Source organism: Hetaerina americana, unplaced genomic scaffold (genome assembly GCF_022747635.1).
Source record: "Hetaerina americana unplaced genomic scaffold, ioHetAmer1.1.p SCAF_3, whole genome shotgun sequence".
NCBI classification, from domain to species: Eukaryota; Metazoa; Arthropoda; class Insecta; order Odonata; family Calopterygidae; genus Hetaerina; species Hetaerina americana.
Window position 1 is genome coordinate 48496182 of NW_027286874.1, and position 24421 is coordinate 48520602.

The 24421-nt window shown below is 39.6% G+C and overlaps 1 protein-coding gene across 1 annotated transcript in view; it reads right to left on the bottom strand.

Annotated features, from left to right (window-relative positions):
* The window catches only part of LOC139690900 (titin homolog), a 370135-nt gene that overhangs the window by 320447 nt on the left and 25267 nt on the right, over positions 1 to 24421 (bottom strand). The window contains exon 3 of the mRNA XM_071588519.1: positions 11848 to 12202. Coding sequence (XP_071444620.1) covers positions 11848 to 12202 — 355 coding nt within the window. The remainder of the gene's footprint in view (positions 1 to 11847; positions 12203 to 24421) is intronic.

Consider the following 24421-nt stretch of genomic DNA (forward strand, 5'->3'; position numbering starts at 1 on the left):
TCACGAAACACGTCTTACTCGAATGGCTGCCAAATCCAAATTAACCTTTAAATCAGTCTGAAATGTGTTTCACCGTCGTTTGATGGATGGCAGCACACGATGATAACATAAACTTCCCTCAGGAACGCCCTTTGTCGTCAAACACGGGTACTTATTGAACCGCCCTCGTAAATATCTGGAAAACAGCTCATCGGATTACGAATAGAATTTATTATGTAAATATTAATTGCCGTTCCGGTCGACACACCCACGGCCTCTGCTACTTCGCGCACTTTCGTTCGTCAATCAGCGAGAATCATGGCGTGGATTTTTGATTGATTTACTCGGTAACCTTAACCTTATTATTATTATAAGTTATTCGGTAACTTTTAACCTTAAATCATGTTTCATTCTACGTTATATAAAGACAAAGGAATATTTTCATATAGCATATAATGAAATTTTTCTGATGTAATTTTAATCGCAATCCGATGAGAGGTGCTTGAGCTTTTAAGACTAAAAATTTTGAAACGGACATTTTTGGCCCATATTCAAAGCTTAGCTTCACAGCCTTCACACTCCTAAAGTTATTTTCAAGGCGTATTTCTTTACATAAAATGGCCAATCCAAAGATTTATTCCGACCGTCCCTAAGCTCAACCTGTCACTTCTGAAGCAACGCCGAGAGTTATGTCGACTTATCATTTTCCTAGATGTCTTACGTTGGCCATCATCGCAAAAAAATGCCGACATTTATTTTTCCCATTCAGAAGAATCGTGAGGTATTTTTCCGACCCAAAGTTTCCGCAAAATTCGAATGCATTCAAGGCATATTCCGTGATAAATAGCAATTTGTGTTTTTTAAAGTGCTATGGACATTGATTAAAGTTGTTACTGACCTCTTTTTCGTTTTTTTTTCGGTAAAAATCGATATTTTTTGGTGCTTGCTGTCTACATAACGGCTGTGGCACGAGAAATAAAGAATACAAGCCTTGTTATACACAAGTTAGTTTGCTTTCATTAATCATATAATATATATGCATAAAATAAATACACGTGCATATTGTTAAGAACGAAAATACATATGAGACTAAGGTTAACAGAAGAATACAGGGTTCGTCCGGAAAATAAGTGTACTGAGCTCAGGAAAAAAAATTTATTACACTTTTACATATCTTAAGCTAATATTCCTCAAAATAGGACCCTGTGAGTCGATACACTTGTTCCAGCGGCGTTCCCATTCCTGGAACGCTCCCGCGAAGGCATCATCGGGAACCTCTCGAAGACACGTCGTCACGGCCTCTTTGACGGCGTCCAAAGTCCCGTATCGCGTTCCTTTCAAACTCCTCTTTATCTTCGGGAACAGAAAGAAGTCCGGTGGTGCCAAGTCCGGGCTGTAGGGCGGGTGCGGCAGCGTTGCCACGCCGTGCTTGGCCAAGAAGTCCGACACGACAAGCGCGGTGTGAGACGGCGCATTGTCGTGATGCAGCCGCCAAATTTTTTGCATCTGTAATTGCTCCCTAATAATCTCGTGCACTATTGTTTTTGGCACATTACACTGCTCTGCTATCATCCGAACACTAAGACGACGATCAGAGTTCAGTACATCGCGAACTTTTCGCACATTTTCGTCGGTGAGTGTCGTTGATGGGCGTCCAGGCCGTGGTTCGTCGTCGACCTCTTCTCTGCCCTCCACGAACATCTTGTGCCACCGAAAGATCATGTTTCTGGACATGGCTGACTCCCCGTAAGCCTGGTTCATCACACCGACAGTTTCGGTAGACGATTTCCCAAGCTTTACCGCAAATTTGATGGAATAACGCTGCTCCAAAAACTTCGGCATCGCGTTCCGTGACGTGGGTCGAGCGTGGAGGTTCGCGTTAACAGAGCTCCTCACTACACCACAGCTCAGAGCCGACTGCCTTTTTCAGCGTCGCTTGCCAACATACCCTGCTCCATTCGCAGCCCATCAGAGCGGTTCTGGGCGCGCCTGGAGCGGCGGGAAAAAATCAGTACACTTATTTTCCGGACGAACCCTGTAGCTCTGGCAAAACAAGTAGAATTTACCAGTCATTATCCATATAAGCATAGAAATCAGAAAATATTTTTTTTTAACTTTCATTTGGCGTGTATTGTTATTTTTGGATGTGAGGCATGGACAATCAGCGAATCGGAAAGAAAAAAAGCTTGAGGAAATGGAAATGTGAAAAACTAACAAAAACAAGCTGGGTAAAAAGAGAAAATAATAAAAAATTGTTATCAGAAGTGAAAGAAAATAGATCTCACTTAACAACAATAGGACAAAGAAGATAAAAACTAGTTTACTAGACATTTACTAAGGCATAACCGATTCCTTTAGAACATATTTGAAGGAAAAGTAGTAAGGAAGAAACAAAGAAGACGTCCCAAAGCTGCTTTCTTCAAGAACATGGAGGATTAGATGAACTTCAGATCATATGTTAGCCTGAATGAAGCAGCTGTGGATAGAGAGGCCTGGGGGCAAGTGACGATGCGAAATTTCATTCTTGAAGAGCACTGTGGAGGGGACCTTCTTGAAACAGTGTTGAATGGTTTCCCGTAGACCAACTATGAGTCTAACTACAGACTGGCCGTATCTAATGAAGCACAATAGATATACTATGGAGGTTAGTAGATAGTTATCATTATTTTATTTGTTATCACTAAAATGTATTATGCATTTAAATATGCAAACTGTTTACAAAAGAATTTAATTGGAAGCTTTGGCTAGGAAGAATCAAATTTATGTTTTTATAATACAATAAAATCTCAGAATGATGGGAGAAAGAAACTACCGAGCGCTTTACCAGAGAAAGAAATTGAGAGGGAAGAGAGCGATGAGAAAAAGAAACTAGGGGGAAGGAGAGTCCGCTTACTAGTGATGGAAATAGTCTCCAAAAAACAAAAGCAAGTGAGGAATGAATGGAATTCCCACAAATGCCAACAGCTACAGAAAATTCCTTTTCTTTTACCCATTATATTTATAGGTCCTTTTAATGTCTAAATGACACGTAGTTTCTCTCATATCAGTACACTTCTATTTATTATGATAATTCAGAAATGGCAACGCACCTTTCGCCCCATTTTTATGTTAATGTTTTCTTTAAGGTCAAGAATGACACATAATTTTTGCTAACACTACCAATTTGAATTTTGACACATAACATTAGGAAGGCTGATCAATGAGTTAACAAGTTTGTATTAAAAAATGTACTGAGCAAAACAATTTTATTTTATGTGGCTAGTTTAATAAATAACCTACATACGGTACATGTTTCATTACTTTGACTTCAGAATTACCCTAGTGACAGCCGTAAAAAGTTTAAACGTATTTGGTTCACCTATAACTGCTACTGATAATGATGAACGTTTTCCACAAGGATGTTTCTTTACATTTTGGAACTAGGAAAAGTCAGATTGGGTTAGATATAAACTATGTGGAGGGTGATGAACACACTTCATATTGCTATTCCTGAGATAAAATCAATTTATTGGTGCGTGCCCCGGTGCCCACCGCGCAAGAAAACCAAAATTGAATTTGCAATATTTCTGACAGTACGTGTACTCCTAACATTATTCGACGAGCTTCTTCAATAGCTGCAGAGTAGTGACTGGAGCTCCGGGCTCATTTCCCTTTGAAATTGTCTCGTCTACTTGAAACATTTTCAACCATCACATAGATGTTCTGTTGGAAGTCTCAGCCTCCTCGTAATCATTCTATAGCATGAAATAGGCCTTGACTAACGAGTTGTTCAGGCGAAAGTAAAATGTCAATGCAGCATGTCCTGTTTTGCCTCCGCCATTGCTGTACGCGAACTGAACATGTTTCAACATGCAACGGCTGCCATTAACATGATACTGGAGTTAAAAAAATGAAATTTTTACCATATGCATAATATACATTAAGCTAATGATCTAACGTATAACATTAATAAAAAATTTTCTAATGCAATATTAATGTTTATTCGCATTAAATGCAAATAAAAATGTATGATGACTCTTTATTCTACTTTCCTTATATAAAATCAATAACATAGTTTTCGAATAAAATGTTGGTACACAATACAATTTCGATGAAATGAATCAGAGTTCACAAAAATAAACGATTTTGAAAGAAAATAGTTTAAATTCGGCTCATTAGAAAAATCACTACAATTTCTTCAGTAGAGTTCCTCGTAAGAATATCTATCGTAAGTATGCCTCGTAAGAATCTAAATGTAAATCAATTTCATTCAACAGGATTTGCCATTCAATTTACTTTTTCTATTGTTTGTGGATATTTATCAATTACAAACCGAAGTTTAGTATCACAAATATGTTTAATATATCCCAACTAAGAGTAATTGTCATAATATGCCAAATTTTAGTCATTTCCTGTCAGCCAATATCTCAAGTATATCAGGTTATATCTAGCCCATGACTTCTTTAATTTCCCCATGATATCTTATTGGAACTTTTTCTTGATCAACTTCAATTTTTGATGTAGTTTCCACTAATATAATTGATCCACATTGCGCTCGAGCCTTAGAACTCAGTTACGTGCGACTATTATTTGCATGCATGACTGTTTCGTACGTATTTGTATGATTTATTTATTATATCTTCATTGTTTTTTACTTTGAATTTACTTTATCAAAGTAAATTAATTTCCGGAAATATTCATTGAATAAATAATAAACGAAATTAACACTTTGTCAAAAATATTTCGATAGATGCATCCATTTTACCGTATTTAAATCGATCAACTTTGAAATACCATAATAAATGGACGTTGTATCTTCTGCATTATCAATTAAGATATTTAATTTGTCCTAGATCCAAATAAAAAATATTTGGCAGGCTTGGGTCGTATTCACATAATTTTTTCCAGGTTTTAAGAGTTATATCTATTAATTATGCAAACCTATCGAACCGCCAATCACAGTTACCGACACAAGGGTCTATTCGGTAGGTAAGGCAAAGGCTCATCGAATACTAAGCCCAACGGCGTGTGAAAATCACGTATCAGAGTATGGGGGCCAGTTAATTTTCTTTTGCCACCTATGGTTTCCCAGAAAGATCAAGTAAGGCATGCCTACACCTTACCTAATTCAATTGTTGCACTAGACTAAAAGAAAAAGCCATTTCAGCTTTTCACATATGAAACAGCGCCACCAAATTAGATTCAAACGACTCCATTCTCTCCCGTGGAGAGAATGGAGTCGCTCGAATTGATGAACTAACTTGTTTATCATTCTATATATAACCACGTCAATAGTTTAAGAATAACTGAACTTGAGGGCTTTTTTTATTTATAAAACTATAGCCCAGCCATTTGGCCAAGACGAACTCAATTCGACCCTAAGGCCATGGTCGAACACAGCAAAAGGCCGCTTTTTTGCTATGGGTCTGAGGCCCATTGCGAGAGTCACCTATCTAAGGTTGCTTTCGCACTCGTTCGCCGTGATTGCACTTACTTCGTGCCGAGAGTGGAAAAAAGCCCCCTTAGTATTCCGAGACTTCATTTGTTCGAGCTGCCAAAACGAAGGGAACTCTGAGCCGATCTTTATTTACCTTTGCTTTCTTCGTGTGGACTTCCCTCGGAAAAGAGAACCTTACGACTTTCGTACAGATATCCTTTTAGTAGCGGCTCGCTTCGTAGAAAAGACTCGGCACGGGCCGTAAGCTCTTCAAGGTCCAAATTTCTCCGAGATCGTTCAGCAGAACAGGATCTGTGTGGATCCCACTGGGGCGAATCGAATATGTGCACGCGGACGTAGATATGTTACAAAAATCAAATTATATATATATATATATATATATATATATATATATATATATATATATGCTTTCGTAGACGTTACACGGAAGTGCCGAATAGTATAATACACAGTAACACACAATATAGAAACACAAAAAAAGAACACTCACACGTATTTTCTTGATATTTCGACGGAAACAATCCGTCTTCCTCTGAAGATATAGAAGTAATTACTGCTGGAATTGTTGAGGTGAGGGGTGCGAGAGAAAGGGAAGGGGGCCAGGGGAAGGGGAGAACGGGAGGCGAAGGAGGGGTGAAAGGAATGGTTGGGGAGAGGAAAGGGAGAGGGAAGGGGTGGAATTGACACAAGATCGGAAAATAGAACAACATGCTCACCGCAACTATTGCAACATACGAGACTCATGTTTCAACCCACAAAGTATTGATAAAGACCACGTGAGTCAAAACAAAGGCCACGTACACCAAAACTCATTCGGAAAAACACACTGTCCACCCCCCGATATGCTTTGATTCCACAAAGTAACAATTTTAGGCCACTCCCATCAGTGAACGACATTGAGGCCCGGATGCTGATAGGCCATACAGTAGTAAATGAATGCCATTTCAAGAGTTTTTAATTCTATAGGGTTATCGGATGTGGGAAGGGACGCTAGGACGGAAACATTGTAACACTGGTTGAAAGGGGTATTATGATGGGAAGCATGTTTAGGGATGGGAAGACCCGCGGACGGGGAGGAGGGATTGCACGAGGCGCGGTGGTTATTAATCCTAATGTTAAGTGGTGTGGAACATTGGCCTATGTAAAAGGACGGGCAGAGTTTACAGGTAAGAAGATAAACAACATTCTTGGAAGTGCAAGAGGAATAGGGGAAGGGCGGGAGAGAGTTACATGGTGGGATGGAGTGGGGTGGAGTGGTGAAAATAGGGCAGGTTTTGCATCTTGCTCGATGACATGGAGTGGGTATGGCTCTGGGGGTGTGAGGGGATTTTGAGAGTGGCCTGGTGGATTTGAGGATATCTGCTAGGTTGGCGGGACGTTTGAAGGTGACAGAGGGGCAATTGGGGAGAAGGTTGGAGGAAGTGTTGTGATTTTTGAGGATGGGGAATAGGTCTTTGAGGATGAATTTGAGAGACTGAATGCCTGGGAAGTTGGTAGTACAGATTGAGAGAGGCTGGGAGTCTGTGGTTGAGGCACGCTTGTGGGTGTAGGAATGGTAACCCCGCATTCCAAAAAGAAATAATCGCTTTCCTCCGAGACAACGGCCCTAAGGAGAATCTTTCCCCCAGGGACATCTCCCTCCTTTCCCCTTCCCAACCTCACACCCCTCACTTCTACATCCTTCCTAAGATCCACAAACACAACAACCCAGGCCGCCCTATAGTCTCCTCGCGTAGTTCTCCGACCGAAAGAATTTCCGCCTTCGTGGACCACTATCTCCAACCTTTAGTTCACTCCCTACCCTCCTTTATAAAAGATACCTACCACTTCCTCAGGTGGAATTGACACAAAATCGGAAAATAGAACAACATGCTCACCGCAACTATTGCAACATACGAGACATACATATATATAAAAACATATATATACAAATTTATATATATATATATATATATATGCATATATACACAAATATATATACATATATATACATATATAATATATATATATTTTTTTTAAGGTAATCTACCGGTTAAGGTAGGTTTTTGAATGGACACAACTACCAAACAAATATTTTATTATTCCTACAAAACACAAAATCCATCATCCTACTCTATATCAGGTCCCTCTTCATCTCTGAGTACTTTCTTCCTCCCTTCATCCCGTCCAACATCCCTATCCTGTTCCTTCCCTTTCCTCTTTTGCCCAACATTCTACCCTCTATCACAGTCTTCAACATCCCACTGCCGGTCAACACCCCATTCATCCACTTTTCCTGCCTCCATAGGATTGCTCCCAACAAACCCCTCTCTTCGCCCACCATACCAAGTACTTCCTCATTTGTTTTCTTCTCTGTCCATTTCACCTTCTCCATTCTTCTCCACACCCACATTTCAAAAGCCTCCAGTCTGCGTCTATCCTCCTGCTCCAATGAACACGTTTCCGCACCGTACATAGCTACGCTCCATATCAAAGTTTTTACGAGTCTTTTCTTAACATCCTTACTCAACGTCCCCGTCATCAACTCCCTCCTCCTTGTGAAAGCCTCTTTGCCTAGCGCAATTCTTCTCCTTACGTCCCTACTACTTTGACCGTGTTGGTCCAAAACACTACCGAGATACGTAAACTGTTCTACCTGCTCTAGTTTTAGCCCTCCTACTTTAATGTTAAGCTTAGCCTTTTTCTTTCTAGAAAATCGCATTACCTTTGTTTTATTAATATTGATTCTCATCCCATACCTGTCGCACTGAATTTCCAATTCACTCAGCAATGCTTGCAGCCCCTTGGCCGACTGACAAACTAAAGCTTGGTCATCAGCAAACCTAACTGATTTTATGAATTCCCCGCCCACTTTCATTCCTACCTCGAGTTCTTCCCATGCCTCTTTGATCATTTCCTCTGAATACAGGTTGAACAGCAACGGTGATAATGGGCAACCCTGCCTTACACCCCTTCCTAACACTGCCCAACCGGACTCCCCGTTTCCCACCCGCACCTGAGCAGTCTGAGATATGTACAGGTTACGGATTAGCCTCCTTTCCCTCCAATCTTTTCCTTTTTTCTTAATTATACCCATCAGTTCTTCACAATTCGCTCTATCAAACGCCTTTTAGAAATCTACGAAACAGGAAAATACATCCTGAATACATTTTATACCCCTCTCGATTATTTATCTCATTACTGCAACGGCATCACGCGTACCTCTCCCCTTCCTGAACCCAAACTGATCATCTCCTAAGTAATCATTTGCCCTGCTCTCTATCCTTTTGTTGGTGATCCTGAGAACAACTTTAGCTGCGTGGGATATCAAACTAATTGTCCTATAGTCCTCACATGACGTGGCCTTTACCTTTTTCGGAATAGGAACTAAAACTGATCTCACAAAGTCTTCCGGCCAGATTCCTTCCTCATAAATACTACGGATCAGCCCATATAGCCTCTTCCTCCCACATTTTCCTAAGCATTTTAAAAGTTCCACGGGAATGTTATCTACCCCCACGGCCTTATTTAGTTTCATCTCCCTTAATGCCCTTTCTATCTCATTGTCTAGTATGCCTGGACCTAAGCTGTCTTCCTCTACGTCATTTTCTTTTTCAATGTTTAACTTTGTTGGTCTGAGTTCTTTACTATACAGTTCTTCTATATACTCCTTCCATCTCTCTTGGATCTTTCATGCGTCAACTATTACCTTACCCGCCTTATCTCTAACTGTTAGCATAGCTCTTCCTTTCTTACTTCCCGATAACGATTTAACTTTGCTGTACAGCGCACCGATTTCACCCTTCCTCTGCAGACTTTCCATATCCTCGCACTGCATCTTCCGCCATGCTTCTTTTGCTTTATTTGTTGCCCGCCTCAATTTATTGTTTAATTCTTTGTACTTCATTTTGCCTAATTCTGTATTTACATTCTTCAATTTTCGCCGCTCATTCATCTTTGTAATCATCTCATCCGTGATCCATGGTTTCCTAGTCCTTTTAGCGTTAACGGTTCCAATAGTGTCTATTGCGGCTTTAGACAACCCTTTCTTGATCATTTCCCATTTTTCTTCGATAGTACTAAGCCCTTTGCCACCCTCCATGATTTTCTCTACCGCCTGTTTGTATTCCTTCCTTTTCAACCCATTTAATGCTTCTACATTCCATTTTCTAACTCGCCGCCCCTGCCTTATCTTTTTGATACGTACGCTACATTTCATAACAACTAAATTGTGGTCTGAGCCCGCATCCGCTCCCGGGAAGCTGTGGGAATTTATCACACTGTTGCTAAACCTTTGTCTAACCTGGATATAATCTAGCTGATATCTTCCTGAGTCACCTGGCATTTTCCATGTATACCTGCGTCTTTTGTGGTGTCTAAACCAAGTGTTGGTGATGACTAACCCCTGTCTCCTGCAGAACTCAACTGCTTTCTCCCCGCGGTCATTCCTCGTGCCTAAACCGTAGTCCCCGACCTCGTCACCATCTCTTCCTTCGCCTACCGTCGCATTCCAATCCCCCATCACTATTAAATGTTTCCCTGCAGGAACACACGCGATCATGTCCTCTAACTGATCGTATATCCTATCGACCTCTTCTTCCTTATGGTTGCTCGGTGGCATGTATACCTGAATAATAACTAAGTTCGTCGGTTCTGCTTTTATCTCTACTAGTAATATTCTATCCGTTACGTGCTCTATGTTGACTACGCTTCTTCCTACCTCTTCATTTAATACTATGGCAACCCCTCGTTGGCTCTCGTCCCCACCGCTGTATATTATTCTATACGTATCACTCCAGTAATCCCCACTATCTTTCCATCTCACCTCGCATAGACCTAAAATATTTATATTTCCCCTTTCCATCTCTCGCTTAACATTCTCCAATTTCCCCGTCCTCATCATTGTCCTAACATTCCACGTTCCTATTCTAACTAATTTGGTCTTCTTCCCCTGCGTCTTCTGTCCTGCTGCTGCTGGTTTTCCCTTGCAAGGGTTTCGTGGGATGACGACCGCGGAAGCCTTGCCTCCCCCGCTGCCGGGCACGACACACGGCCGATTGGGCCGAGCCCCGTGGTTGCCAGGACTCAAAATATCTCTATTGTCCATCATATTTTTCTTGGGAATGATAATTGAGGTGGTTTCCCGTTGCCTTCCTCAATAGTGTTTTTAACGTGACACCATCACTTACTGGCCGCCCCACTGGGGTCAGACGCCATTGCAGCCGCCTCACTGAGGAACAGACGCTGCGTGGACTACCTTTCGTCTGGCTCCTAATCTTCGACCTATCTGGCATGGGTGACCCTACCAGGAGCAATTATTATTACTCCCGCCATCACAGCTCTAGGGGTCATCGGAACGCACAAGCCCTTCCACCACGTCAAGGTTGTAGTCCGGGGAGGGAATATATATATATATATATATATATATATATATATAGACGCCCTGAAAGACGCATATTAAAATATATATATATATAATTAAATATATATATATACATACATATATATACAAATTTATATATATGCATATATACATATATTATATATATATACATATATTATATATATATATATATATATATATATATATATATATATATATAGTATATATAGACGCCCTGAAAGACGCATATTAAAAGACTTTATTCTTATCAACAGAATTCTTTTAATATGGATACTTAATGAATAATTAATTCTGTTAATACAAATATGGATAGATACAAAATACTTCGACTAAGTGACGTCTGAAACCCTAGAGTGAAGAGAAAATCCTTAGAGACATTACTTTTGTGGGCACACATTGCCAAGGAAAGCCTGGTTTTGGTAAAGAGCTGAAACTTTCGCTTAGACCGATTGCTTCCACACCGCCCTATCCTTGCATACTCAATTTCCTTTTGTCACATTCATATATTGGATACATTGGATACCCTGTTTCATTGCTTCTGCTTCTGAACCATCTCCCTTGAGTGTCATTCAATCACATTTAACCGTGATTTTCTCGAACTAAAATATATCTTCCTCTTAAGCCACACAATTTTCTTCTTCGTGTTTGATGATTCAACTCTCATTCATCCTCCTAACATGATTAAACCTGCGTGGCACATTTCGTTCATACTTCTGGATAATTGGTGAGTTTAATCCAAAGAATTTAATGGGCCAGTGATTTCTAACACTATCTCTACTATTTTTACCACAAATGCATTTTCAGATTTCATTTTATCTTAAGAAAATTCATAGTGGACAAGAAACTTCGAACGAAATCGAAGATTATTCAAATGAAATGTGGAATATCTGCGTTACTCTATTCACTACGCTGTATTTTTCTAGATATAATCCATTCGGCAAAAAACCCAATAAGTACATTCCAATGATACCTTCCGTTTGTTCGTAAACAAGTGGAAAAGCTAAGAACAAAAAAAAGGAATAATAGTAGAATAAAGGAATATACAAACCTTTAACTCCGAAGCACTCCTGATTTCTACCAGAAACCTCGTTCTTGTTCCAACTTTGACGGCTAAGTCACTCAGGGTCCTCAGGAAGGTAGGTTTCTCTCCTTTATCGGCCACTGAGGTCACACCGGAAGCTGCGTCTTCGTCGTCGTCCACATCCAAGACGCTCAGTTCCATTGGTGACGAGCGGAGTTCCTCCCCCGCTGGCTCCCCCTTAGCAACCAGAGTGTAGACGCCGGCGTCGTCGCATGTCACGTGGTGGAGCGTCAAAGATATAACGTTGTTGTTCTCCGTAATGCGATAGCGGTCGACTGGGGCTCCGCCCACCTCATATTCTTCGCCTAGCCCGCCTTTTTTCCTGAAAAGAAAGCATTTGAGTGTATTTAAGGTGGGCAATATGCAATTTTAATTTTAGGAATGACACGCTAGGTTTCCTGAGGCATCACTCTATTAAACGAAAAAATATGCAAAATTACTATAAGCACAAACTCCGCATTGGTTTAAAAAAAGAGAAAAATGCATAATGAGAAACTTTCTCTCAGATATTTACAAAATACTACCATTTTTGGGAACTAAGAGACATTTTAGAGTGTCATTTCACTATGTTATCCCTGATCTGCATAACACATCGCTACTCATGGACTAGTTATAAAACAATGACATTTTTTACTAAAGCAAAGTTTATAGAAAAACTAAAAATATACGCATACTCAGTCAATAATCAATCAATTGTATATACAGAGACAGGGTTTCCTGTGATAATAGTGGTATACCATTATCGTCGTTACTGCCATAGTGTTCTCGTACTTTTATGTTCAAAGAAGTTTTCTGGACCTGAAAATTGTTTATAAAGAAATATCAATTATTGTTGAGGTTTTAACAGCTTTCGCTCACATCTTGGGTGAGTAACGGACAACACAATGATTGCTGAAATTTATATTCTAAATTAAATGATTATGAATATCCTTAATAAAATTATTATTGAAATCTTAGATGAAATGATTGTCAGTTTCGCGTAAAATATGACACTTGAAACAAAATCCACTCCGAACTCCAAAGTTTTAATAGAATTCCGAATAAATTTGCGAAATACATGCAGATTTTGAGTACTCTTAGCCCTCTCCACCAGCGGATACAAGTCTCCGAAAATTTGCATTGAGGAAGTCGAAGGCATGGTTATGAATGGTATTTACATAACTTTCTGCAATTCATAAATGAATCTCAGGGGCGTGACGGTGGGCCACCAATCTTTTAGGGGTACATACCATCAGTAAAACTTGTTTCCCTTGCAGTTAAGTGGCGTAGATTTAGTTAAGCATCGGCTATATAATTTTTAAACTCGAGTTGTTAATGTGAAACTAAAAATGAAGCTACAAATACATTAAATTAATTACATGAAAGAATAAGACTCGAGGGATTTGAGTCGTGGGTAGGGCCTTCGTGTCGCTCACTTGTATGGAGACGTTCCTCCAATCGTAACCTAGGAATATAGCTACATGTATTTCCTGAATATATTTGGTAGCAGTCATGCACTATTAATCGTTGAAAAAATAACCCTTGAGTCTAGTTTCACTGAGTGAAGTCAACTCTCTGAGGTGACCAAGAACGACGGTGAGTTGCATAGACATAGAGACAGTGGCACTGGGTAAACCAAAAATTAGACTTAAATGTGCATAGATTCTTGTCATCAGATATTTGTACACGTTTTCTTCCGGTCAAGGTAGGTTTTGAATAGAACTCTCCCTAACTCGCTCATCCAACGTACTCCCCGCTACTATACGGGATGAGTGTTCAATAATACAGTGCCGAAGACCGTAATAAACTGGCGTAGCTGCCACTATAATTGCCCAAACTTCACGTATTATCTACTCTATTTACCTTTATTCTTAATTCTCCCCGCACCCTTTTCTCCCATTTCAAGTCTAAAACTTCTTATGTTTTTCTTCCTGAAAATTTTATTTTATTACTCTTTTCCACACCCATATCTAGAAACCTACCAATGTAGGTTTTTCCCCTTGTCTTATCGACCACGTATCCGGACATACAAAACTAATCTTAGTATTTGAGTTTCACTGATCTTTCCTTTATTATTAAAGGTAATCTACCAGTTAGGTTAGGTTTTGGATGGACACAACTACCAAATAAATATTTTGTTTCTCCTAACAAAACACAACCCAACATCCTACTCTACAAGTACCTCTTCATCCCTGCGTACTTCCTTTTTCCCTTCATACCATACAACATCCCTATCCTATACCTCCCCTTTCCTCGTCTGCTTAACATTCTCCCCTGCATTACATCCTTCAACATCCCACGGCCGATCAATACACCCTTCACTCATTTTTCCTGTATTCCTATGATTTCTCCAAACAAACCCCTCTCCTCGCCCGCCATACCTAGCACTTTGTCATTTGCTTTCCTTTCGGCCCATATCACCTTCTCCATCCTTCTCCACACCCAGATTTCAAAAGCCTCCAATCAACGTTTATCACCGTTTCAGTGACCATGTTTCCGCGCCGTACATAGCTACGCTCCGTATCAAAGTTTTATGAGCCATTTCTTAACATCCTTACTCAACGTCCCTGTCATCAATTCCCTCCTCCTAGTGAAAGAATCTTTTCCTAGCACAATTCTTCTCCTTATGTCCCTACTGCTTTCACTATTTTGGTCCAAAACACTTACGAGATACGTAAACTGTTCCACATGTTCTATTTCTCTTTCAGGAATATCGCATAACCTTTGTTTAATTTATATTGATTCTCATCCCATATCTGACGCACTGAACTTCCAATTCACTCAGCAATGGTTGCATCTCTTTGGCTGCCTGACAGACTAGAGCTTGGTCATCAGCACACCTAACTGATTTTACGAATTCCCCGCCGAATTTCATTCTTACCCCCAGTTCTCCCCGTGCCTCTTTATCATTTCCTCAACATATGCGTTGAACGGTACAAGTGACAATGGACAACCATGCCTTACACTTCTTCTTAATACTGCACATCTGGTCTCTCCATCCGCACTCGCACCTGAGCAGTCTGAGACATATACAGATTACGAATTATCCTCCTATTCCTCCAATCCATTCCTATTTTCTGCAATATATTCATTTTGTTTACCCAGTTTACTCTATGAAACGCCTTTTCAAAATTTACGAAACAGGTTGTATTTGCCCTGGTTGTATTGTATATTCAGTTCTATTAATAGCCTCATTACTGCAATGACATCATGCGTGCCTCTCCCCTTTCTCTACTCAAACTGATCATCCTCTAAGTAAGCATTTACCATTCTCTCCATCCTTTTGTTGATGAACTGAGAGCCCCTTTAGCTGCGTAGGATATCAAACTTATTGTTCTGTACCCTTACATGATGTAGCCTCTACCTTTTTTTAGAAATGGAACTAACACTGATCTCACCAAGTCTTCCGGCCGGATTCCTTCCTCATAGATGCTATAAAGTATTCAATATAGACTCTTCCTCTTACATTTTCCTTAGCCTTGAAGTAATTCCACAGGAACGTTATCTACTCCCACGGCCTTCTGTGATTACATTACCCTAATGCCCTTTCTACCTCATCGTCGAGTATGCCTGAATCTAAGCAATACGTCATATCCTCTTTCTATTTCTAACCTTGCTGGCCTAAATTATTTACCATACCATTCTTCTTTTTATTCCTTCCATCTATTTATGATCTTTTCTATTTCAACTATTATTTTACCCGACTTATCTCCAACTGTTAACACTGATTTTCCCTACTACTTTCCGATAGTTTCTTTACCCTATTATATTGCGCACCAATTCCACCCTTCCTCTGTGAACTTTCCATATCCTCGCACTACGTCTACCACCAAGCTTCTTTTGCTCTTTTTGTAACCCGTCTCAAGTTATTTTTTAACTCTTTGTACTTCCTACCACCCAACCCTTTATATCATCCTTCCATTTTCTTCTTTCATCTAGGTTTGTAATCATCTCATCCGTGATCCATGGTTCACTTGTATTTTCCCTATTAACAGTTCGTATATCGGAAAAGAAATACTTCAGAATTTCTTTTCCGATATGAATCGCTTCCACAGATTGACGCCGTGGCCGTTCTATTCCACAGTTCCTATAGTTTCTTTTGCGGCTTTCGATGTCCTTTTTTTTTATATATTCCCATTATTCTACATTAGTGCTCAGCTTCTTTTCCTCACTCATTATTTTCTATACGGCCTACTGATACTCCTTTCTTATCAGTCCACTCAATGCTTCTACATTTCATTTCCTAACCCGCCTCCCCAACACTTCACAAGTATAGCTACTAAATCGTGATTAGAGTCCGTATCCGCTCCGGGTCCGACCCTACCAGAAGCAATTATCTTTGCTCCCGCCAGCACAGCTCTAGGGGTCATCGGAACGCACAAGCCCTTCCACCACGTCACTGTTGTAGCCCAAGGGAGGACTTCCCTCTATATGTATATAATAATCTTCCCATCTAATGGCAGGTACCTACCATCGACTCCCTCGTCTTTGAAAAAGCTTTCTCAACTAAGTCAATTCATCTATCAATGTTATTACTATTTTTTCCACCTTCGCCTAAAGCATTTCGTAAAAAGTGACCTGTTCTACTTACTACAGTTTATGCACTCTAACTTTAATGTTCAACTTAGCCTTCCAATTTGTTGGGAACCTTATTTATTTCATTATCTTTTCATTGATTCTCCTCACTTTACTATCACAGTTATTATGCAAGTGTTCAGTAGTTATTGCATTTCCTTAGCTAACTATCTAACTAAACCTTAATCACCACAAATTTGACTTCATCAGTTCCCCACCTATTTTTTCACTCTTCCAGTCATTCTTATGCCACTTTCAAAATTTCCTCCACGCGTATGTTAAAAATACCAGTGATAATAGATAGCCTATCACTGCCTATCCCACCAAATCTCCATGCGGTAGCCGCACTTGTGGAGTCTTAGACATGTACTGGTTTGTGGTAGGTCACCTATTCCTCCTGTCTACTCCTTTTACCAGCAATATATTCATTTCATTCTACCCAATTTACTTAGTCCAATGAGTTTTCGAAATCCATGAATTAATGAATACATTCTGGCTATACTCTATATACCTTTCTATCAGTGACTTCATTGCAAACAGCGTTACGCGCACTTCCCTTCCAAAGCCCTAATTCATTTTCCCCAAGGAATAATTTTCTCTTCTTCATCCTTTTACTGATGATGCTAAAATCCTCCTCCTTTGCCGTTTGTGAAATCAAACCTAAGGTCTTATATATCTCGCATATTGCTGCTTTACCAATTTTTGCTTTTGGATTGAATATTACAACAAATTCCTCAGGTCAGTTACCTCCGACATCAATGCTTCTTATAATTCCATTAACTTCCACGTTTTCTTAAATCTTTGGGTAGTTTTGCAGGAATCTCATCCATGTACATAGTTTTTAAAATTCATTTCTTTTAATGCAAATATTCAGTTTTGATCCTATGTAGGGCTGGATCAAAGGCATAGCCATCTACTTCATTGTGTATTTCTATGTCTAAACTATTGGCCTAATATCTTTGGAATATCATTCTTCTAAGTTTTCTTTACCTCTTACTCTCTGCTTCCTCTATTCTTACCTGTTATATGATAGTGTAATTAGATTTTCCTCTCCCATATCCTGGCAGTTCATTCACTAACTCACAGAGCACACCTATTTCTCTCTCTCTCTGTTATCTCTCCATGACCTCGATTTCCTCTTTGCGTCGTGTTTCTTTCGCCATATTAGTTTATTTCCTTAATTTATTTCTCAGATCTTTGTGCTGCTTTGTTGTTTACCCTCCTTCATTTCCTTCCCTCACCTTTTTTGTACTCATACCTTCTGTTGTCCGTGACTTCAAATCCTTTTCCCATTGACCGTTCTTATTGTTTCGGTTCTCATTGCTTTTATTATCCTTGTTTCAAGAAAGTCCTATTTTCCTTCTGCTGAACCCAACCCCTGGCTCTCATTTGGGATATTGTCATTTACTTTCGGGTACTTTGCCTTAAACCACATTTATCAACCCGAAGGTCGATTAGATTGGTTAGGGCATAGTTCACTTAGTACTAAGCCCAACGGCATGTAAAATTCACACTTCAGAGTAGGTGAGGGCACAGTTCCTATCCCTCTGCTACCCTGTGCCACCCTTGGAATATCTGGCACTCATAAAATTACGAACGCTTGGTAAAAATGAGGGTTCTTGGGCAGAATGTCCCGGGAATCGACTACGGCTCTTCGATCAGTAGCCCAACGCTCTGCCCACTGGTCAACTACATCCCCATTTTGCTTTACTTTTCGGACCAGTTAAATATTTGACATCCATGATATCTCACTTTTTCTCTTTTCAATCCATCTGAATTTGGCATTTCAATTCATGACCTCCGGAAAAAAAGTGCGAAGTTAAATGCTGCTCATAAATCTATAACCAATCATAATGCATATACGTAATATAGCTGATATACTCATTTATTTCCCGACGTTTGCACGTGTACCTATCTATGTATGCATGTGTAATATCTATGGTGTTGTTTAAAGAAGACATTAATTATAAAAAATACATTTTTCGGACAAAATTCATCCGGATTTTTTTTCCTGCGGCCATTCCTTGTTCCTGAACAATAATCCCCATATTTCCTTTCAACCAACGGCGCTTTGCCTTAGTTCATTGCTACTATTTTTTGTGCCTCCCCAAAAAATCCTCAATCATTTCTTCAAATTGACCTTATACACTGTTTATTTATCACCATCCTTTATATGATTATTTGTCAAAATGCAAACCTGAACAACAAGCAAGTTCTTTTGTTGTGCTCCTATTACTTCTTATAATACTCTATATCTGACTTTTTCTGTTTAAAACGTTTATTCTTAATTCTTTGTTTAACAGAACTCCTTACGCTGGCTACTCTGTAGTTATTACCCTGCAACAATCGCTCCAATAAATACCGCTATCCTTACATCTCACCTCGTAACGCCCTGACATATCTTTATTTCTCCTCTACTTCTTTTGCTTTATGTTGTCTAAATACCTTCATCTCAACACCGTTCTAAAATTCCTTAGTTTTCCAGTGGCGGCCCTCTTCTGCGTCATCTTTCCAGCAGTTACCAATGCCGCTGTACAAGGATTTTTTGTGATGGGAACCGAAGAATTCAAAATCAAATACACCATTAAAGGAAACGAAAGGGAGATCAAAGTATTTAATTGTACTATCAACACCATATATCTCGATAGTCAACTAATTTAAATTTCCCCGTTGAATAGAAAAGTTTCAAGGACATTTCTCTTAGTCACAACATGAAAATCAATTGTACGTATATTTTAAAAGATCCTATTACAAAGTCGAGAGTATATCCTATAAACGTTTCAAGTGAACCAAAAAACGTACCAGCAATATAAAATGTATATCTATAGAAAAATATTTGTAAATACCAAAATTCGAAGATGCTAGTAGACTGTACATTTTCTCTGAAGACCTGAGCTAAATATAAAAATTTGCCTCGCCCATCCATAGATTACTCATGATATTACCTTTGCTTAAATTATAAAGGTCAAAATTTAAAGCTATGGCTATTTCTTAAATACTCTGGAAGAATTTATAAAGGCTGTGATTTTTCCAAGAATATAATTTGAGTATTATAGTGGAAATATATCCCCTTGCAAGCAATTCATAAACTTAGTAGTTATACATAAAATACCATCCGTATTCATAGACTACTTATTTCCACAAAGTCTAAACATTAATAAAAAATAATTTTCTTCCGAAACTAACTCGGTATTTCCAAAACAAAACTAGCATGCGTTAGTTAGGATGCAATAGAAATGACTCAAAAGCCGACTAATAAAGTCAGTCTCTCACGCGGCAACGGAGTAAAATCGAAGAGCCCAAAAATACCTTGCGTCTCCCCTTTTCGCTCCGGCATCGCACGTGGATTCCATGAGGGGTTCAGTGGCACGGCGCATTCCACCGTACTTAATTCCCCCTTCTTCCTGTCCCATAGTCCACCATTGGTTCTCAAAAATGTAGGCATTTTATTTTTCGATCAGAGCAAAATTAGTTCCTCTAGCATTTTAATCCACGTTTCATTATTAATAAAGTACAACGCAAGAAGTTTACCCTTTATGTTGTATTAAAATACTTATAAAATTATACCCAAGAATAGAATAGCTTTAAATTTCCATCCCTTTCTACTTTATGAAGCGGAGAAAAATGCTAAAAACGGTACCAATCCCAAAGACGTTGTATTTTACCACATTTTAAATGCAAAATATTCTCAAAGTCTTTCAAAATTTAGCGTATTAAGCTAAAGTGATAAAACCATAAATAATTATCATTTTCATCAATTTAGAACGAACAAAAAAGGGGATCGGGATGGTGTGGGGGCTATCGTAATGGCTTCCAACCCAGAGGGCCCGGGTTAGAATTCCGGCGGCGGCAGACATTTTTCGGTGGTATCCTGATCCTTACTTTAGGTGGTTTGTGGAATTGAGCACTTTGAGTGAGTACACCGTCCGTCGGATGGGACGTTAAGCTGCGGACTCCTTGGCGCCGTTCGTTAAAAGTACGAGACGCTAATGCTGACAGCGTGTTTCTCTCCGCCCTTCATCCTTGCCTGTCCATCCCTGACGGCGCAAATTACCTCAGCTGTCGGTCGCCTCCCATAAAAACTACTACTACTACGAACACAAAATTTGCCCACGTTTCGCATCAAGAGATTAAATTCCTTAATGAAAAAGAAACAGAAATTATTGTCAATAGTTTGAATTTATAGATGTAGGGCATTATGTAAGTTAGCATTGTTTGTTACTCGCTCCCTCAGTTCTTAAATATTACATTAAACAACTGTCTCACTAACTATTATTTTTCGTGCTACTGTTTAGTAAAATGTTCTGCACGCAGTTGCTACCGTTTAAAATCTTGGATAACCCTTTTTGAAGAGTTTTTACTTTGGGGGATATAGGCTAAAAGACTTGAACAGCGAAATACCAATGTCCTCAAATATTGGCGTAATATTCCTCATCTTACTCTGTCAATATGAGAACCAAACACCATTTAATAAAAAGTTCTTTATCGTCAATGTGTCAACATAGCAAACTAACTTTGTTTAACAACACCACCGGTACACCAATATTAATTGATAAAGTAATAATATCAGAGATCGGCTAAATTTAGCAAAAAAGTAAATGTAAAATATCAGACAAAAGTGAAAGGCCTGACAATATTAGTGAATCATTAAACACGGAAAACTTGGCATCCTGAGTTAACTCAATATCTTAGCTTAATTATACTTATAAGAGTTTACCCAAAGATGAAACACCTTAAGAATAACCAACGATAAAAACTTTCAGTGCGACCAAAACTAAGAAAATTGTGTTTCTAGTACGTTCGACTAAATTTCTCTCACTACGCGGTTGTAGTAGTAAAGTCATATAGTATTGAATCATATATAGACTAGTCATTTAAATAGACGTGCCAAAAAAACAAGAGAAATTTGGATATTATTTAACTGATAAGTTCCACATCTAAATAATCTTTTTTGAAGCAAATGTCGATTTTGAAAATGTTCTAAGCGAAAAATCAGCTGGTACAAGAACGAAACGATTTTTCTTCTTCTCAGCAAAAAGAGGTCAGACGTAAAATGCGTGGGTGGTAGCTTGCGATCTTTTTGACTCAGTGCCAGGAAAAACCAGACTTTGTTGCCTGTTCATCTCCCTTTACACGCTGTTTTAAAATCTACGAGCGAGTTTTGCTCTCATTGATACGAAACATTCTACTATTCTTACATGATCTCAATGTTCTCAATTTATATAACTGTTTTATTGTAGAAATAAAATATTATTACGAATACTCTGTTTTTTGTGTGTATGCATATATACGTGTGTGTGTGTATATATATAAAATTATTATTAGATAATCTACCGCTTAAGGTAGGTTTTTGGATGGACACAGCTACCAACAAAATATTTTGTAACTGCTGACAAAACACAAAAACCATCATCCTACTCTATATCAGGTCCCTCTTCATCTCTGAGTACTTTCTTCCTCCCTTCATCCCGTCCAACATCCCTATCCTGTTCCTTCCCTTTCCTCGCATGCCCAACATTCTCCTCTCTATCACAGTCTTCAACATCCCACTGCCGGTCAATACCCCATTCATCCACTTTTTCTGCCTCCATAGGATTTCTCCCAATAAACCCCTCTCTTCGCCCACCATACCAAGTACTTCCTCATTTGTTTTCTTCTCTGTCCATTTCACCTTCTCCATTCTTCTCCACACACACATTTCAAAAGCCTCCAATCTACGTCTATCCTCCTGCTTCAATGACCACGTTTCCGCACTGTACATAGCTACGCTCCATATCAAAGTTTTTACGAGTCTTTTCTTAATATCCTTACTCAGCGTTCCCGTCATCAACTCCCTCCTCCTTGTGAAAGCCTCTTTGCCTAGCGCAATTCTTCTCCTTACGTCCCTACTACTTTGACCGTGTTGGTCCAAAACAGTTCCGAGGTACGTAAACTGTTCTACCTGCCCTAGTTTTTGCCCTCCTATTTTAATGTTTAGCTTACCGTTTTTCTTTCTAGAAAATCGCATAACCTTTGTTTTATTAATATTGATTCTCATCCCATACCTGTCTCAATGAATTTCCAATTCACTCAGCAATGCTTGCAACCCGTTGACTAACTGACAAACTAAACCTTGGTCATCAGCAAACCTAACTAATTTTACTAATTCCTCGCCCACTTTCATTCCTACCTCCAGTTCTTCTCATGCCTCTTTAATCATTTCCTCCACACATATTTTGAACAGCAACGGTGATAATGGGCAACCCTGCCTTACACCTCTTCCTAACACTGCCCATCCGGACTCCCCGTTCCCCACTCGCACTTGAGCAGTCTGAGACATGTAAAGGTCGCGGATCAGCCTCCTGTCGCTCCAATCTATTCCTATTTTCTTTAATGTACTCCTTATTTTCCATATTCACTCTATCAAACGCTTTTTCGAAATCTACGAAACAGGCAAACACCTCCTGATTATATTTTATATTCCTCTCGATTAATAATCTCATTACTGCAATGGCATCACGCGTACCTCTCCCCTCCCTAAACCCAAACTGGTCATCCCCTAAGTAATCATTTGCCCTACTCTCTATCCTTTTGTTTATGATCCTGAGAACAACTTTAGCTGTGTGGGATATCAAACTTTTTGTCCTGTAGTCTTCACAAGATGTAGTCTTTACCTTTTTCGGAATAGGAACTAAAACTGATCTCACAGAGTATATATATATATATATATATATATATATATATATATATATATACACTAATCAACCCGAAGGTCGGTTTGGTAGGTGAAGGTAAAATTCACCCAGTACTAAGCCCGACGGCGTATGAAATTCACACATCAGGGAAGGGGGGCCAGTTCCTTTCCCTGTGCCAGTCATGGTTTCCCAGGAAGATCTGATACCCGAAAAATCATGTAGCTCGTGTGGAGCTGCAGGTGCCCAGAAAGCCTCGCCCGCAATCGAACCCGGGCCCCTCCGGTCAGCTTATATATAATCATAAGAGTCCAATATTATACATAGAACACAAAAAAAGGACATACACAGCTTGACGTTGCGTCAGCGCAAGTTGTTTTCCTCAGTAGAGTAAACGGCACTACTCTCGGACTGGACAAGAGACGTGGTGCGGAAGGGGAAAGTTTGGAGGGAAATGTATAGGGTATAAATGGTGCCGGAGAGGTGAGAGAAGAGGGGTGATGGAGTATCAGTGAGCTCTATTGAGCCCGGGTATTTCAAATGCACAGACGAAGAGGTATGGGCCATCTCACGGGTTCTCACCTTAATGCTGCGTGCCCTTTCCGGAAGGGATTAAATGCAGGGGTAAGTGTCTATGAGAATATTAGCGGTTAGAGGCCGCACGTGAAGGGATGGGATTATTGTAAAAGGTAGGAGATAAGATATAGTGCTAATGGTTAGTAAAGCGGATAGAAGGAGAGTAGCATTTCCCCACGTTAGAGCGTGGGGTCAAAGTTGCAGGAAAGACTATAAATTGAATTTTTTTAATGTATGTGGTGTACGTAGATAACGTTTCTGGGTGGAGGATAAAGCAGTATTTGAATCGCGAACGGTTTCAAGTTCGTCAGCGGAAAAGGGAGGGGAATGTGTGAAAATTTAGGCTCCCCTAAGCAACCCCTTCCACTCCCTTCTAACCCTCTCCTTTCCGCTCCCTCTCTTTCATCCCACCTGAGAGCAGTACTATTTACTCTTCTTAGGAGGACAGCTAGTGCTGTCGAAACGTCGAGCGATGCATGAGTGTCCTTTTTTGTTCTCTATGTTTATTATTAGCCTTTGTTACACATTTCAGTCACCGCTTCTTAACGATACTTTTTCAAGATATATATATGTGTATATATATATATATATATATATTTATTTATTTTATATATGGGTCGCGATAGTCCACAGGGTAGAGCGTTGGACTACTGACCGGGAGTCCCGGGTTCGATTCCCGAGCAAGTCTTTGGGTACCTGCAGCTCCACCCAAGCTATGTGATTTTTCGGCTACCAGATCT